This window comes from Balaenoptera acutorostrata, chromosome 13 (assembly GCF_949987535.1).
Source record: "Balaenoptera acutorostrata chromosome 13, mBalAcu1.1, whole genome shotgun sequence".
Classification (NCBI taxonomy): domain Eukaryota; kingdom Metazoa; phylum Chordata; class Mammalia; order Artiodactyla; family Balaenopteridae; genus Balaenoptera; species Balaenoptera acutorostrata.
This window is the reverse complement of record NC_080076.1, coordinates 68,510,776-68,529,387: the sequence shown is the minus strand read 5'-3', so window position 1 is coordinate 68,529,387 and position 18,612 is coordinate 68,510,776. Positions and strand designations below refer to the sequence as shown.

The 18,612-nt window shown below is 48.6% G+C and overlaps 1 protein-coding gene across 4 annotated transcripts in view; it reads right to left on the bottom strand.

The window, feature by feature from the left end:
• MYO18B (myosin XVIIIB) overlaps window positions 1-18,612 on the bottom strand; it is a 236,605-nt gene that overhangs the window by 103,798 nt on the left and 114,195 nt on the right. For all 4 annotated transcript variants that reach the window (XM_057525933.1, XM_057525934.1, XM_057525931.1 and 1 more), the window contains 4 exons: window positions 11,994-12,113; window positions 11,602-11,710; window positions 8,259-8,383; window positions 3,631-3,785 (listed from right to left, as the gene is read on the bottom strand). In XM_057525933.1, the coding sequence (XP_057381916.1) occupies window positions 3,631-3,785; window positions 8,259-8,383; window positions 11,602-11,710; window positions 11,994-12,113 (509 nt within the window). The remainder of the gene's footprint in view (window positions 1-3,630; window positions 3,786-8,258; window positions 8,384-11,601; window positions 11,711-11,993; window positions 12,114-18,612) is intronic.

Here is an 18,612-nt window from a genome sequence, read left to right as displayed (position 1 = left end):
GGCGGGTGTGCCTGGGCCGGAGGCGGGGGAGGGAAGGCGGGTGCTGGAGAGAGGCAGTTAGCTTGCTGAGAACCGCTAGGGAGAGAAAGAGAATTAAATGATGGAGGGTTTGTGGATGTGGGGTAGGAATCCTGAACACCAGAGGGCAACGCTGAGGGCTTATAGTTTCCACAAAAATACCGGACACTTATTTAAAATGTGATAAAAACATATACACAAAAATAAAAATAGAATAAAACTATACAAATAGAGAATAAGAACAAAAACCATATAGACATATAGAAAAAACTAACCTATCAGGTTTGCTGACATACGCCAAGGACCTTTAATTCTACAAGGCCCAGGTTTGGCATCTAATATCCATTGATTGGTATATGAATGTATTTATCAGCCCAAACAAGGGATATTCAACATTTCATATTGTGCATGATACTGTGGGGCTCATGCACTCATAAGCCATATTAGAGCACGGTTATTACGGATAGAATGCTGGACAGTTATACATTCCACCTTGTCTTCATTTGGTTCCTAAGCAGAAAACACAGAGACTGGACAGTCCTATGGGGGCCGTCGGGGAAGGAGGAAGTACCTCCTTTGGAGCGCACCTGCCCCTCCACGATGGTGACCACTGGGTGGGAAGCGCTTCCTGGACTGGACATCATTCCACTCATCAGCCTCTGTCCCTATCACAGGCGAGGAAACTGGCAGAGGTTCTGACAAGCCTCAGTAAGATGTGACTTTGGTCACTTGCCCTCAGCCCACACAGAAAGGCCACCTGCTCCAGGGAACTGGGTGTGGCCAGAATGGCTGAACTGGGTGCGGGGTTTTGGCCTTGGTGAGAAGAAGGTCTCCCTTGTTACAAGATTATCCAGTGTCCCTTAACGCTAGATGGTCATTCAAAGCCTCAAGACTCCTGAGAGAGCCAACTACAGGTCATATGAGGGAGCCCTACTGTTGGAAGGGCCCAGAGGCTTTCTGATTGGCTGTTGGTGACATCATTCAAGAGGCACTATTGGCTGCCTCTGAATGGCAACACTGATGATGATGATAATGGTCCAGCAGTCCCAAAATGCCAGGCTCTGAGCTGGGATCCATGGGGTCCTTATAACAATTCAGTAAGAAACACATTATAACCATTTCATACAAGAGAAAACTGAAGTTCAGAGAGGTGAAGTGATTCAGCCAAAATCCCAAAGCGGGTTTGAGCCAGCTTCTCTGCTGATTTAGCTGGTCCCCCATCTACCTGTTCATGCCCTGGAACAGGGAAGGAAAGACAGTGGGGGCCAGACAGTGATGGATATTTTAAAGGAGTCCTTACTGGGCCGCCTGATGCCAAAGAATGCCTCCAACAGACCCTAACTTTTGGAACACACTGACCGACCAACTGCCTGAGGCCAGAGGGACTCACACCCTTCACCCCACTAGGAGCGGGCTGGGGGTCCAACCTCCCGTGGCTCCGGCACAGGCCTTGTCCCTGTGGAAGCAGCTGGGAGCTCCATCAGCCCTCGGAACTGAGCTTCGTGACCCATGAGGAACCATGGCAACAAGAAGCCAACCTCAAATGGAGCCTTTCTGGGCCACTCTGAACTTAGAAGCCAAGGTGGGGCAGGGAACTCTATCAGCATGGAGACATCACTCCATCCAGAGCCCAGCAAACTAAGGAGGCAGCTGCATCTACACTTCAATTAAACTTAAAGAGGTGTGAGGAAGTAACACTAACTTCTAGATCTCTCCCTCACTATAGGCATTCTGTCTGAATTTCCACCGTTAGACAGAGACTTCTACCCCCTTATGGGCTCCCTGCTAAAATGCTAGCCCACCTAGAAAGGTAATGGCTGCTATTTGCAATGAGCATCAAAACATAAATTAACTTCTGCTAAGATATGGTAGTGGAGTAGAGAGCATGACAGGGCAGGTAAGTCTTAAGAAGAAGAAATTAAGTATGATGAAATGGGGACTTTCCCGGGGGCCATCATGGGGAGGTTCTTGAGGACCTGGAATGAAGGGTTCTGCCCAAGGGGGTCGATCACAGGAAAGACCAGAGAGATGGAATTTTCTGGCTGCATAAACTCCAAGGGCAGAACCCTGCCCCCTGCCACCCATCAGAAATCTGAAACCCCCTCATAAGGCCTCTCAGAAGTGGAACCCACAGATAAGGGCCAGAATTGTCACAGCTGGCAGAAACCTGAGGGGTGATGGAGTCTCACTTCTCAATTTACAGATAGGGGTCTGTCAGAGCCACTCTTCAGCACCAGGTGGCCTGCTTAAGTCCAAGGACGGCTCTGAAACATCAGTCACTGTCTGGCCCAGACAGGTAGTGTCACTTGACAAGGTCACCCAGGAAATGACCAAGGTGGGACTAAGCCATTCTCCCCACTGCAAGGACAAGGTTTAGCCAGAGCATCCAGCGGAAGCTGGAAAAGGAAACAGAGTCAGCTATCAGCAAGAAGAGAATAAACTTCTCTCATTTTGGGGGCATACTAATAACACCCCAAAGAGCTTCTTTTTTTTTTTTTTTCCCCAAATGAAGGAGCCAGCTCAGGAAAGCTCGAAGGTAAATGAGAGAAACAATATTTAATGCAGATCAAGTTCAAAACCTGTGCCAGTCCCATGGAAATAAAACTCAGCTTGCTACCTGTTGGAAATAGGCACCTTAGGCAAAACCACATTCTGGCACACATAGCAAGGTTCTTCTGTATTTTTATCCTGGACCTTCTCAAAGAGGCTGTGTTTCATCTATTTGCCTCCTAGGAAGTTTCCATTAGGGCTTATCTGGCTCAGAACAGGACCCCTGCACACCTTTACCCTCACCAGGTGAGCTGAAGAACTTTGGACACAGCCAAGGAGTCCAGGGATGAAGGCACCCCAGGAGCTGAGGTTCCACGTAAGGAGGCCTGTGAGTGTAAATCTGGGCTCCTGGTCTAGGCTCCACCCACGGAAACCTGTGACAGCACCGCCGGAAAGCAAGCACGGGAACCAGTGTGCAGATTCAAGACTGGCATCTTGTTTGTGCACAAAGCCCAGTCCCTGCCAGAACTGCTCACGTGAGCTGAGAGTCTAAACTTCAAATGAAAAGGGCACTGACTCAAGTTTTTGGCCTCCTCACCATTTTCAACAGTGGGAATAGGAACCAGACTCTAGTCCTGCAGGATCTACCAACTGTATCATCTAGTCTTCACCACAAGGGGAGCGCTCCACCTAAGGAGAAGAATCAGGCTGAGAAGGGTTGAATGACTTGTCCAAGGTCACACAACTAGCAAGAGGTCCAGCTGAGACTTGAACCAGCACTTGCACCCCTAACCACCAGGCCAGGCTGTCTTTGCCCTCCACAACGAACTCTACACTTGATAAGTGGGGATGTGGAGGCCCAGAGAGGCCAAGAAAGTTCCCCAAGCTCACATGGTCAGTTGGTAATAGAGCTGAGACTGGATAACAGAAAAGAATGATTTCTTGCTGGATTCTTGGGAGAACCATATAGGAATGTGTGAGGGGAGAGAGAGGAAAATCAGAGCAGAACAAGGATGGTAGGCTCCATGGACGAAGAGCCCTGACTGAAGTGGAGGGGTTTGGAAGAACCCGGAGACCCCAGAAGACCTCAGCGCCCAGGTGCTGACGTGGAACGCGACTCACTTCTTCTGCTTCTTCTCTAGCTCGTGGTTTCGGCTCTGCTGGTTCTCCAGCAGGAAGTGGGTGTCCTGCAGGTCGCAGGTCAGGTGGTGGCACTTCCTCTTCAGCTGCTGGGCCATCCTCTTGGCGCCCTCGTAAGCACTCTGCAGCTCCCCAAGCTGTGGGAGGAGTAGAATGAATCAGCCAGCTCCGTCAGTGCCGAACTGCCCCCTACTTTCTAGGTCAAGTAGCTGCTGTTTCCAGTGTGAGTGTAATGGGAAGAGAATAGGCACGGGGGCTGGAGCGACCCCGTCCTGACCACTTTTCACCTGTGTCGCCGTGAGGAAGCTACTTCTCTGAGCTTCCATTTGCTCAGGGGTAAAACGGGGCGGGGGCGTCTATCATTCTCTTCGGGTTTTTAATTTTCCTCAGTAATCCTCCTGCCAGTATGCCCACAGATTCTTTACATGCCCTGCCTCAACTCAACAGCCCCTTGAGGACTGTGCATAATTGACATCCCCATCAGTGGGCATAATCTGGGGAGACACATGTAGATCAGCCGTGAAGCAGCCAAAATGGCACATGGAGAAAATTTGACCAGGAAACCCCTGAGACGGGCTGTAAAGGTCAGGGCAGTAACTGGCACTTGAGATGGACTGACTTCCACAGGGACACGCGCTGCTGCTGGAAACAAACGGAAAAGCCACGGCACTTGCATCTTCCTCCAGGAAACACCCTCCCAAATGTCCTAGTTTAGATCTGGGAGAGAGGGCAACTCAGCACACTCGCTTTGAAGAAATGGCCTCATTAAAGAATTGCTTTAAATAAGCAAAACGCTGAGTTAATGAAGCCTGTAATTCTAAATTCAGTATTTGAAGGCAAATGGGATGTTTTCGTATATTCTGCTGCTCAGAAAAAGGTTGCACTTTTATTACTTTTTAATGTAGCACAAGTATCCCTCCTTCCTTGGGGAGGCTGACCCGACTTTATAATTTGTTATAAAAGAACTGGGCTGTTCCCCTGTGGCTGTCCCTTGCTGGTTATCTATCTATGTCTTCTGAGGATCATGATACAATGTCCATCTTGGAAGTGACCCCTAAAACCATCTCCAGAGAGCCTCACTTCCATTGTTTATAAAATCCCGTGTGATCTCTTCCTGGCCCACCTCTGCAAGTTGATTCCATGATACTTTTCTCTCACAATGAGGATATATATATATATATATATATATATATATATATATATATATATATAATAGCGGGACAGGAAATATGACTTCAACTCTTATTGTGCTTACCTCTAATGGGGACACCAAGAAGTAAGCAGATAATGACAACACAGCATGATGAGGCTTGTATCTGGGGAAATAATTCAGGGGCACTCAACCCAATCTGTGTCAGGGAAGACTTTCTGGAGGGAAGGACATTTAAGCTGAGATCTTAAGGTTAGTTGGAGATATCTAGGTAGGGAAGAGAAAGAAAGTGTTCTAGGAAAAGGAAACAGCGTATGCAAAGGCCCAGAGGTGAGAAAGAATAAGGCTTTTTGGAAGGAGGGGGAAAAAAAAAGTGCAATGGAACAGAACAGAGTCCAGAAAAAGACCCACAGAAATACAGTCAGTTGATCTTCTACAAAGGGGCAAATGCTATACAGTGAAGCAAAGACAATCTTTTCGACAAATGGTGCTGAAACAACTGGTCATCCACATGCAAAAAAAATGAATCTAGACACAGATTTTACACAAAAATGAACTTAAAATGGATCACAGATGTAAATGTAAAATGCAAAACTATAAAGCTCCTGGAAGATAACATAGGAGAAAACCTTGATGACCCTGGATTTGGCAATGACTTTTTAGATATGACGCCAAAGTCACAACCCATGAAAGAAAGAATTTATAAGCTGGACTTTATTAAAACTAAAAATTTCTGCTCTGCAAAAGACATTATCAAGAGAATGAAAAACCACTGACAGGAAGAAAATATTTGCAAAAGACATATCTGATAAAGAACTTATCCAAAATATACAAGGAACTCTTAAAATCCAATGATCAGAAAAGAAACAACTCAAATAAAAAAACAGGCCAAAGACCTTAACAGACACTTCACCAAAGAAGGTTACTGATGGCAAATAAGAATATGAAAATATGTTCCACACCTTATGTCATCAGGGAAATTAAAACAAGATACTACTATACACTTATTAGAATGACTAGAATACAGAACACTGACAACACCAATTGCTGACAAGGATGTGGAGCAACAGGAACTCTTACACATTCCTGATGGGAATGCAAAATGGTACAGCCACTTTGGAAGACAGTTTGATGGTTTCTTACAAAACTAAAGATACTCTTACCATATGATCCAGAAACCATGTACTTTGGTATTCACCCAAAGGCACTGAAAACTTACATCCACATAAACACCTGCACATGGATATTTACTGACAAAACATGGAAGCAACTGAGATGTCCTTCAGTAGGTGAATTGATAAATGAACTGTGATACATCCAGATGATGGAATATTATTCAGAGCTAAAAAGAAATGAGTTATCAAGCTATAAATGAAAAGATGTGGAGGAACCTCAAATGCATGTTCCTAAGTGAAAGAAGCCAATCTCAAAAGGCTGCATATGGTATGATTCCAACTATATGACATTCTGGAAAAGGCGAAGCTATGGGGACAGTAAAAACATCAGTGCTTGCCAGAGGTTGGGGGCGAGGGTAAACTGATGGAGCACAGAGGATTTTTAGGGCAGTGAATCTATTATGTATGAAACTATAATATGGATACATGTCATTATACATTTGTCCAAACCCACAGAATATATGACAGTAAGGGTAAACCCTAATGTAAACTACAGCAAACTACAGTCCTTAGTGATGGGTCAACGAATGTTCATTGATTGTAACAAATGTCCCACTCTGGTGGAGGATGTTGATAATGGGGGAGGCTATGCAAGTGTAGGGATAGGGGGTAGATGGGAAACCTCTGTACCTTCCTCTCAATTTTCCTGTGAGCCTTAAACAACTGAATGGGTTGGACTCAGTGGTGTGCTGGAGCTGTCTTGTACCAACTTACAAGAGCTGATTCTGCACATCTCTTCCCAGTTCCACATTCAGTAACATCACAATGGTAGCCTGAAATTGGCCATGGTGGGAACATTTACACCACGGAAATCGGCAACTGGCAAACATTACACATCAGGGTCTGTTTTTAGAGCGACAGTGTATCAGCACACCACTGGTTAAAGTGTAGACTGGGTAGAATGTAGACTAGGGGTGGTTGGAGACAATGCAAAACAGAGGCCAAATTACTTTCATCTAGATATGCCAGACAAGGTTACATTATATTTGTAATGCCCAGCTGCACTTTCAAGAAAAAAAGGGAAATTGTAGGATGTCAGAAATGCAGAGGACACAAAACAAGAACACTCATGGTAGATGCTAACACTATGGCAGTCAAGGTGGGGGAGAAGAAGAGCAGCAGAAAGATCCAGAAATATCCCTAATGATAGAGGCTGTGTTCAAATGCCCAGAGGGAGACAGGAGACAAGGCCTTGGGGCCATGGAAGGTGGGAGCTTGGAAGGAAGACCCTTGCACTAAGCCAGGACCCTGAAAGAGCTGCACCTATTTGACAGGGGGCAAGGAAAGCTCCACCCATGGCCTGGAAGGTGGTTAAGAATACTTGCTGCCACTCTGGCTCCCAGTCAGGGAGAAAGGATTCCCATGAGAAATCAAAACCCCAGGTCTGTGCCTCATGTGAGTTCAAAGCTCAGACTGACACTTTGGACATGCTGCAAAAATCTGAAATGCAGAATTTATTTAGCATAACCTCGGGGGCTGCTGCAGAAGAAAAAGTGCAAAAGTGCTTCTTCTAAGAGGAACACATCCAAAAACATAAGACTCCATTTAAAATCAATAAAAAGGTTTTTTAAATTTTTAAAATAAGATCAACTCAATTAAAAAAAAAAAAGCTAAAGACACATAAAATCTCACCATGAGTCAGAAGGGAAAAAAGGAACATCTACAATGCCGACTACGTGGGGCTGGTGTGTGGGAGGCGCCTGTGGAAGACGAACTCACAATCAAAATTTACAGAACACACAGGCAAACAATTCCCAGCGGCAGTCAGTCTAACTTGCGATAACAGAACAATCTGAAAGAGATGCTGAAAGATCCCCTGGCTGCTGTGTGGTTGAGGGGAGAGGCTGGAAGCACTGAGACCAGTTAGGAGGCTGTTGCTCTGATATAGACGAGAGATGGAGGTGGAAAGTTAGGCTAGAGGCAATGGGGGCTGATATCATTTGACTATTTTAGGAGCACATTACAATCATTTTACAGATGCGAAACCTGAGACCCAAAAGGTAAAAGTGCTTTCCACAAGGTCAAAGCAGAAAGGGAACTGGAACTCAGGTATCCCAAGCTCACTTTCGTGTTCTTTAGTCCACAGTGTAGAACATTCGCATGTAGAGAAACTATCACCCATATCCCATAGCGACCTTCACGTGTAATATCAGTGGAGGTGGAGAAGCACGGAACAGGTGATGCCCTCTCTCCCTTCCTGGGATCAGCCAACACCCTGAAGAGGGAGGTGAGACCCTGCCCAATCGCTGCCACTTTTGCAACCCAGACTATCTCCCCCCCCTTACCTTCTGCTCCAGCTCGTTCCTAGACGCCAGCTCCGAGTCCAGCCTCTCCTCGGACTGCTGGAGACGCTTTCTGAGGAACTCGTTCTCCATCTGAGCACAGTCGAAGCGCATCTGCCACTCATCCGCTGTTTAACAGAGTCAGAGAGGCCAGGATGGGAGGCTCAGTGAACGAGGGTGGTTCTCTCCCACGGTCTTAGCTCTTTGTGCACAATTTCACAGTGTTAATAGAATTCCTGAGGCCCGACCTCAGGCTTCAGATTAGGAAATCCCACTTTAAGCCCAAGCTTTAAAAACCACTTCCTCCAGGCAGCCTGCCCTGACTACCTCCAGGTGTCTAACGTTATTGACCACTCACTATTTTAAGCTTGGTCGTTTTACACTGTTCAATTTCTCTACAAGTGTGCAAAGACCTTTTTTTCCCCAAGGAAAGTCCATAATTTTTGAGGGTAGGGGAGCTGTTTTAGTCATTTGCGGGTTTCTCCACACACTCTAGAAGAGTTTCCCACACACAGCCATTCCCCCCCCCCCCCACATGGTAACACAAGTTCTCCAACTGGAGTCATCCTACTGGCCTACCACACTGGGTGACAGAGAATAAAATCAGTGACTGTTGGTTGAATTAATTAACAAATAAATCAATAAGCAATAATTAAAGTGTCTATTAAATGAAGAGCAACAGACACACTGGTCGCAAGATGTCTCTATGTGATAGCAAAACAATCCCTTGATTTGGTAAAAATCTAAGAAAAATCATTCGCTGGTGTGATGAAAACTGTCTGGCTGAAGAGAACAGGCTGCAGTAAGTTGTGATATCTTTTAACTGAATAATAGAGTAACATCCTTTAAGGTAATGGAGATGTGGAAAACACTGCACAAATGGACAGTTTAAGATACAGACCCATCCATTTCTCCATCCACCCATCCGTCCTTCATCCATTGTTCCATCTACCTTCCATCCATCCAAACACTCACTGGGCACACTACTCCATACCAGGCACAAGGGATCATGAATAAGAAACCATTCTATCTTCTGGAAGTATCTACTTGTAGAGACAAACATGTAAAAATTCAGCTTCAACACAGCATGACCAGTAGTCTCATTAAGGAACTTAAGGAAATCCAGAAGAGGACTCAAACTCATAAGGGCAGCAAACTCTGTTTTGTTCATGATTGTGTCCAAAGGACTTACTACGATGCCCAGCATATCATAAACGCTCCATAACTTTCACTGGTGAGGTGGGTGGATGGACGTTAGGGTGCACGGAGAGGTGGGTACGTGGATGGATGAATGGATGGTGGGACTGAGGTCTTGTAGGAGGTCACCCCAATAGGGATTCTCACATAAAACAGAAGAATGATATAACTGTAAGAAGTCAGAGCCTCTTCAAGTTTCCATCAAGGTAAATAATATCATGGTAGGAAAGGAATCCTATCTCCCCGCCAGGTAAAAAGTCTCAGGTAGCAAACAGCACAGCCTGCAAAAGGAAGGGGCAGCAGAAAGGATTTCTGAGGCAGCCTGTGTACTCTGTGCTCCAGAGAGGCGTGTGAGTGGGCTGCACGAACAGGTGAGGAAGCGTCTCCATTCTGCAAGGCTGATTTCCACCTGCAGCCTCCCTCCCATGGGCACCGTTCTTCACCAGTACGTGTAAGTGAGCCCTTCATTTTCCAGGCACATCTTTCCTGGGTTTCTCTGACCTCCCCATTTACGTTGCAAGTTTCTTGAGAGCAGGGCCCAACTAAAATTCTTCTATAAGCCACCCCCCGACACACAACAGGGTCTGGCTCAGTGCTGGACGCATCCCGTAAAAGGTTCTCTTTAAATACTTAACCATGTAGAGTGGGAAAACATATATATTTTTAGTAATTTCTACTGCACCTTGACCCACAGAAGAGGCTGCGGTGCCACTGCAGTGGTGTGGTTAAAGTGTTTCATTGCTTCTTTCAACTTTCCTGTGTTTTAGAGATTTTCTGTAATGAGTATGTATTACTTTCATAATGAAAAACAAAATATGTGTGGATTAGCTTCCTGGAATAAGCATCCCGAGCTGAAAGCCTGCACAGCTAATGTGCTCACGAGCTAAGCGCATTTCCCCCATCATCCGACTCCCGTATCTTTGCACAGGAAAACAAATGGCCGGGGAGTATCATTCAGACATAAGTCACGGTCAGGATGGAACTGGGGCTGATGTTCTTCTGGGGAAATTGTGCCGGTTCTGGGCCAACACGTTCCCCACTCCCTGCGTGAATCCTGCCTTGTTGGGTCTCAGGTATCTGAGAACCTCAGACTCCTCTGGATTAACCTCCCTGGTAGACACCTGCCCTGGGGGTAGCCAGGATGAGAGGATAACGAGAGTAGAGCAGGAAGCAAATGTGCCTTGCCTCTCCTCCACCACCTCTGGCCTTGGCTCCTCTGAGTGCCCCTGATGTTTCTAGGTCACTGATTCTCTGGGGGCACTGAAGGAATGATATCAACGTTTTATAAAGGCTGACAGACACACTGGGAATCCTCCTCAGCTGACTCATTTAGACTGGGGAGAGGAGGTGACAAAGACATCATCCTGCCCATCCAGCCGTGAGACGTGAGTCCCCAGGTTACCGTCTAAGACGGGCACCACCAGGAACCCCTGGCTCCTCCAAACATACCTCTCATTGGGCAATTCAGGGGTCCCCTCACCCTCTCTCCATTCATTCAGTAACTGCTAAGGGCCTGACGTCACTTTTAAATGGGGACAGTAGTCGCTGCTCCACAGGTGATGAGCAGGGATAATGATCCCGCTATCAGTAATATCAGAAATAATGACAAAGTAACTAACAGCTATTCAGCATTCTGTACCATGCACGTGGCTAAACACTTTCCATTAATCATCTATGGCTACATCCATTTGAAAGATGAGAAAACCGAGGCCCGATAATGTCTTTGCCCAAAGCCACCCATCTAATAAGTAATGGAGTCTAGAGTCAAATCCAGAAATGGGATTTTGTAGATTTCACTTTTTAACTACTGAACTGCCTTCCTCAAAAATAATATTAAAAAGACTCATATAAATATAAGAGTACCTTGCCCATCCATAGAACCACTATATTTTTAAATCATTCTTTGCATTATTACTAAACAGCACCTGCCACACTGATAATTTATTACTTGGGATATTGTTGGATTATCTGTTTAATGACTGTGTCTTCCACTGGGCTGAGAAGGCAAGGACTGTTCCTTTCTCTCTGCCAACGTCTCAGCCCCTAATGCAGCACCTAGAGCATCGTGAGCGCGCAGTACATGTGAATGAATGGAATAAAAGGACAGCTTTTCCACCAGCGTCTAATCCCAGGGGTCCCAGTGGCTCACCTCCTCCAGTGTGACTCCTTTCCAAATCATTCAAGCTAATTTTCTGCTGGGCTTCTTCCAACTGCTTCTCCACTTCTCCCAAATTCTTCTGGACTTGCTCATACTTGCTCTGGAAGAGAGGTCTCAAGGTTTCAAACTGGAGCTAGACAGAGGCCATCTCACCTAAGGTGCCTCCAAACCAGTACTGGCCACCTACCCCCTGCACAGTCTTCACCCAGGACACCTCCAAGGCCAAGACTTAGGAAGACTCAAATGTCCTCCAGGACTCCGAGCGCGGGAGTCAGTAAGCCTGTGCGTCCCAGATGTGAGCCCGGGGTTGGGGGGGGGGCAGGCCCCCCTCTCCCAGCCACTCTGCTCGGCCGCTCCCACCCCCGGCACTCCCGACCACTCGCCTTTAGCTCCTGAACTTCCCGGGAGGCCCGCAGCCGCTCTGCCCGCTCACTCTCCAGCACCTGGCAGGCCACGTCCCCTTTGAAGCGCTCGTCGGCCAGCTCTGTGGTCAACTCAGCAATCTGGGAGGGGGAGGATTAAGGCAGGGTTACTTGCTGGCGCTGCAAACCCTTCCCTCTCCACACACACTCCACAGGACCACCCTTGGACTAATCACTGGGTCTTATCGCAAGGCAACCCTTCAGCATAAGGTGGTTAAGAGCACGGACGCTGGAATTTTACTGGTCTTGGTGTGTTAGGATTCCTGGCCCAACGCTCTGAACTAGGCAGCATGCCTCTCGGATGCTCAGTTTTCTCAGCTTTAGCGGGGTGGGGATAACTGACAGAACTGTCGCGAGAACTGAGATAATCCACATAAAGCTTAGCACGGTGCCCAGCACATGGAAAGCATTCAATTAAAAACCAGTTATTCTAGTAGAAACTCTCCTTAGCCATCCTTCAGGGAGCCATCTCACTGGACCAACCAACAGGCTCCCTCAGTAAGACACACTCACAGGTGCCCATCCCCCAAGGATGCTCTCAGCCAGGAAACCCCTCCATGGTTCCCCAGGGTCCACCTGCCTCTACCAGGTGACAGCCACGCTCACCCGGTATCGACTGTGTGTGCTCCCAACCTGTTTATGTCTCATACACTTTTACCACCATTACCTATCCTATTAGCTATTACATAAACCTGCAAAATGTGACCGGGCAAAGAGTTTCCACGAAAACTAGGTTGAATGCTTTGGAGGTAACAAATACAAGTGAGTTGCTTCTTAAAATTCTGTCAAACAGGTGTAGGTGCAAAAACTATAAAGAAAAAAACAGAAGTAAAAAATTTAGGCTTTTGTATTCAAATTTCTTTGTCATTTGCTCTGCTTTAAAGAAATCAAAACTGGAAATCATGTAGCTGTGTGTTAGGGGTGTGGTCCAAAAAAGAAGTAGATCTGGGGTCAGACGCTCAGCCTCCAAGGGCTTTGGTCCTACCTCAGTGAGTTGAGGTAGACACGTTTAAAGTTAAAAATAAAAATGTTTATTTTTAAATGAATTCCCACTTGCACTGACTCCCCCCCCCCAAAAAATAACCAACCAACAACAAACACCAAACGGGTCAGCGCTTCTGTGGTCTTATTGTTCCAAAATACAGCCTTCTGGGTTAAAGGATATGCCGAAGAAAGTGAGGAGAGGATCATATGAGTGGACAGTTTAGACCAAGAGGCACAGAATTGACCTTGCACAGAAGAGGAGTCGTCATGAAACTGAGGCTACCCCTTGTGCGAGGCAGTGGCTCAAGTCCAGAGGGAGAGAACGAAAAAAAAAAAAATAGAGGCAAGAACCCCGTACAGCGTTCAAGTTCAGACACAACAACTAACATGTTGTGTGACCCTGGACAAGTTTCTTCCTCTCTGGGGCTGTGGTCACCTGAACTACAAAATGCACTGAATTAGGTGATGTCTCCTGTCCTTCTGGCAATCCCATTCTATGCCACAGATCTTGCATATAAAGATGTCAGAACACCACAGTTCCCCATCAGACCCTCTGTGTGGTACCGAGGGGCGGCTGTGCGGTGCTCTCACACACACTCGAGGTGGCCCTTCTGGTGTGGAATCCAGCCCCCGTCAATACTATCAGCTCACAGCCGGCCTCAAAAACCACTCAGCTGCCCCATGAAGGAGGAGGATGCAGATCTATATGTTCCGACATTAAAAAAAAAAAAAAAAAAATTCCCAAGTCATATTGCCAAGGGGAAAAAGAAAGCAACGTTGCAGACTAGAACGTTTGGCATGTTTCCATTTTTGTCTGTACTTGCACAGAAAAAGGCACTCCCAAACTGTGAATGGGGATTCCCCCCCCGCGGACCCCTGAAGGATGCACTCACAGAGGACTCCAATTTCCTTGTGACGCATTTCTGTACTGGTGACTTTTTAAACCGCTTTTGTAATCAGAAAAACACAAAACAAAAATATCTTTTTAAAATAGTCTAAACCATAAATTGAGCTGGGGCTGCCCTGTCCATTCTATGCCCCCCACCTTTCTTCCTCCTCCAGCCCATCAGCTTCACTCCCATCTTGATGACCATACCAGTGACAGCTCAGGCCAAAACGCCAATTTCAATAAACAGAGGAAAAAACCAAGGCTTAAGGGGAGCGTTCTGAAGTCACACAGCAAGTGAGCAGCAGAGCGTAGATGTGGACCCAGGTCCCTTACATCCAAGTACTGACCACCAGTTAAAGGGGAAAGGGCTCTCTGGCCCTGTTCCTGGCTGTCTTTGGGGGTGGGGCTTCCTTTGCTATTTCTCACACTGTCTCTAAAGTATTCATTGCAGTGACCTCGGACGGTTGTTTAAATGCAAATCTCAGGATCCTCAGATCCCCCAAACCGAAGTCTCTGAGGTGGGACCCAGGAATCTGAATTTCAACACACTCCAGGGTGATTCTTTAGCACCACAAAGTTTAAGAATTACTGCCGTAGAAATAGCTAGGATTGCCTCCTAATTTTGGCCTCACTTGGCTCTAGACGGGTTAGATTTGCCTAGGGATGTGCAAAGGCATTCAAGCTGGAAAAATGATCACTTGCAGTGGGTGCCGACTACAGGCCAGTGCAATCCAGGAGCGCCCCAGGCCACACCCCGAAACATGCCCCGCAGCCGTGAGATCAGCACTGATCCCAAATACAACTGTGTTCTCTCTGCCTTAGCCAATTAGTATGAAATTTAATTTGTGCTAATGGGCCTGAGCAAAGGGAGCACAAAATTAATTTAATGCATTAATTCTGAGTTCCACAGACCCAAGTCTGGAGACCAAAGGACAATCAGTCCTTTTAACCTGGGGAAACGACAGCCGCTTTTAACAGAGACAGTAGCCCCTGGCCTCCCCCTGTCCCCACAAAGCCCTCTCCCTTCACACGTTTTGGGGTCTGGGGGCTTTGTCCTTGAGGTGAGGGGTAGGCACTACGCCCAGAGCTATTAGGTGAGTGCAAAATGAAGGCCAAGTTAATGAGGGGAGGGCCTGGTCTGCAAAGCCAGAAGGGTCCTCTGCAGATTGCTCCAGGACCAGTTAACCAGAAATTATTCTGGAAACCTCCCTGGGTCCATCACATAGCCAAATCATCAGAAACCCTCTTTCTACTTAGGGACAATGACTCCAAGGGCCTGCCAGAGAGGGGGGGACAGAAAGGAATTAATCTGCTGTACATTTTGCACAAACAGAAATAATATATCCTGCATGCTGACACCATGCGCAGTTTGGGGCAACAGTGGGTAACGGGGATTTGAAGGACATTAGCGCTGAGCACACGTGGGGTCCCGTGGGCTGTCACTGTCACCTGCCCTTCATGATACAAGCACCCCTGCCCTCAAAGACTCCACTGTCGAGTTGGGGAGAGAAGAAAACCACATGTGAGGCGCCCACGTGTCTTGGCTCAACCCTGCCCTGGGCTCTTATACTCAAGGACCCTCTGACCCCAAGTCACCTTTCCCGTCGAGAGCAAACAGCACCCGTTCCCTCTCCTCCTGTACTTTTCAGTTTAACCAAAAGGATTTGTTCATAATAAGCCCTCGAATGAGAAACAGCTCACTCATCCACCGCTGAGGACGGACATGAGCTTATTGAGCACTGGGCATAGACGCCTGACGAGGAGGGTCTTTGCACAGGACAAGAAACAGAGGCACTGAGAGGTGAAATGATGTGCTCAAGTCAGAGCTGATGAGTCTCGGAGGGAGTCCGCCGGGGCGGCCTCACTCCTGGGTCCTGGCTGGACCTCTGTCCAGACGGTCCTCTGTCCCGCATCCACTGCGCAACTCAATCCCCTGCCCCTGGGCCCCTGGGGGCAGCAGAGCAGGAATCGTCGTCCTCCAGGAGCAGACGTGGAACAGCCGGCGGGTGCGGGTCAGCGGCCTGATAAGACCTGGGCCCCAACCACTCCACAGGGCCACGGCCAAAGGGAGCCTTGTGGACCCCCCGTAGAAGGGAAGCCCCCATCCCCATCAACCTGAGTGGCTAAAACAGAAAATGGAAAAAAAAACCAGAAGAGAGAAAAGAGAGAGAGGCGAGAAAATGAATCGACAGGTGAAGGGCAGCCTGATGGCAAGGCCAGCGGCGGGAGGTGGGGGGGCCGCTGTCTGCTGGTCAAGGAGATTAAGCAGGTCTCACGGTACCTGCCCCTAAAGCTGCCCCAGGCATCACGGATGACTCAGGACAAATCTCCGGGGGCCCCCAGAGATGCAGGCAGACACCAGTGCAGGCACCACTGTATTTCCCTTCCCAGCTGGGGACGCCACCTGCTCGTAAGTAACAGTAATAGTGATAGTGACAGTAATAGTAATATCTTAGTCACAATCACCACCACAGACAGTGCTGACGGCGTGCCCAGCACAGGCTAACCCACAGAACCCTCACGGCAACGCAGACAGGCGGGTACTGACAGCTCCAGGCTGCAGATGAGGCACCAGGGTGCAGGCGGCCAAGGACACCCAGGCAGCCAGGGGCACAGCTGGGCTATGAATTATGGCAGCCTGGCTCCTGAGCCTTCACTTCTAACCACACCATCAAACTGCCTCTTGGGGGCTCAAAGAACGTGTGCTGAGTGAACAAATAAATGTGTGTGAACCAAGGAGTAAATGTCGGTGGAGACGGGCCGCTGCTTTAAGAATGCCGAGAGAAGGGGCATCTCCTGAGCGGGACATGTGGGGATGGACACGTCACTGACTGGCCTTGAGGGGGAGAAGGGACAGTTATGGGCTTTCATGAGCATTAGAAAGGGTCTTCAAGGAACCCTAGCACCCCCCAAAAAGATAATAACCCCTCAGATGCTGTCACCCACACATCCCATCCTGAGAATGTTCTTTGGTCCGGCCCCTACCTTCAGGATGGAGTTCAACTCTCTAACATGCTTCTCACGGCCCCTGTGACCCGGCCCAGCTTCACGGCTTGACCCCCACCCCGTAATCACCCTCGTTCCATGAGACACTCCAACCGCCAGGACTGCAGGTGCCAGATCAGGTCCCCGCTCTCTGTCTCTGCCCTTGCTCTGCCCTCCACCTGGAATGCCTCCCCACCCCATGGCCTGGCTGGGCCTGCTCATCCTTCAAGACCCCTCCTCCGAGAAGCCCTCCCTGAGCTCATTCCCAGTCTGGGTAGATGCTCCTCCTCCATCCCAGCCAGACCTGGGTTTCAATCCCAGCTCTGCTACTCACGGGCTGTGTGATGTCAGACAAATCACTTCCCCTCGACAACCTTCACTTTCCTCATCTAGGACGTGGGGGTACCAACACCTCCCTCACAGTGTGATTTGAAGGTAAAATGAGATGATGCAGGTAAAGTATTTATCACAGCACCTGGCACAGACACACTGCTCATTAAATGTTACTTTAATTACTAAATCCGGTACTATTCCATTCATTCATTCAACGCCCACTGAATGCTTGGAGGGGTGCAGAAATAGCTGAGATGTATCATTATCTTTGAGGAACTCAGTTTGCTGGGGGGAAGGTAAAAAATGTCAGCTGTGTATTAGTCACAGTGCTGATGCGTCAGAGGTAGTGTGATGGCTGCCTTACAGGCACCTCCCCACACAGCCCTACACAGAGGAACGCGTAATACTACCGTCACCGTCTTACTCATGGTGACACAAGGGCTCAGAGTCTTGAAGAATCTGCCTACAATCCCGCAGCAATAAGGGCACAAGGTCAGCCGTCCCGATGGACCCTCCGCTCCTGTCCCAGAGCACCGGGGCAGGTCACTGTCCTCATCCCCACCTCGTACAGGCCCCGCTTCTGCATTTGTGTTGCAAGGCAGGTAGAGACGAGATGACGGGCCCCATTTTCACCTGGGGAAGCAGAGGCGCACAGAATGGACTTTCCAGCCGAGCCCTCCTCTGTGGGGCTTTGGCTCACCCCACCGTGGCCATCCTTGAACAGGCTCACCCGGTGTCAGCAGAGCCTCTGCAGCTGGCTGTCCGCCGGGGGGATGCCCTCCCCGGCATGTGCCCCCAGTGAAGGCCCGAGAGACCCTAACATCTTGAGTCAGGTAGGAAACCAGGCTGCTTTATTCTCCTGGGGACTAGGGGCTACCACATCCCGTCCCCACCGAGGCAGAGTGCTGTGCCAGAGCACGGAACCAGGCGTCAGGAGAGCTGGGATGAGGTCAAGGCCCGTGACCCCCAGCAAGTCACTTCCTGTCCCCTCCTAGAGGTCAGCTGCTGCTGGACACCGTCACGGCCATCAGAGTCACCTCCCTCAGGGCTGCGCTAACGCACTTCTGCCCTGAGTCTCCAGTCCCCGCTGCATCCCGGTGATTCTCTCGGCAATTCCTTACCCAGAAGTGAAACTTCCTGGGCTCATGAGGCCAGACATCGGGGCGCGTGGGCCTCCGTCTTTTGCCGTAAATAAGGTCCTGGATACATTCCAGAGAGAGAAGAGACCACCCCTCTCTCACGCACCGCCACGTGCTCCCGCAGCCTGCCAGGGGCTCCCTACCAGACTGGCTGCTTCCTTGTGAGAATAAAAAGCCCCACTTGGCATCCAGGCCGATTCTGCTTGAAGAAGATTTATAGCCAGCGACTCAGAGGCTCCTCGTCTCCTCT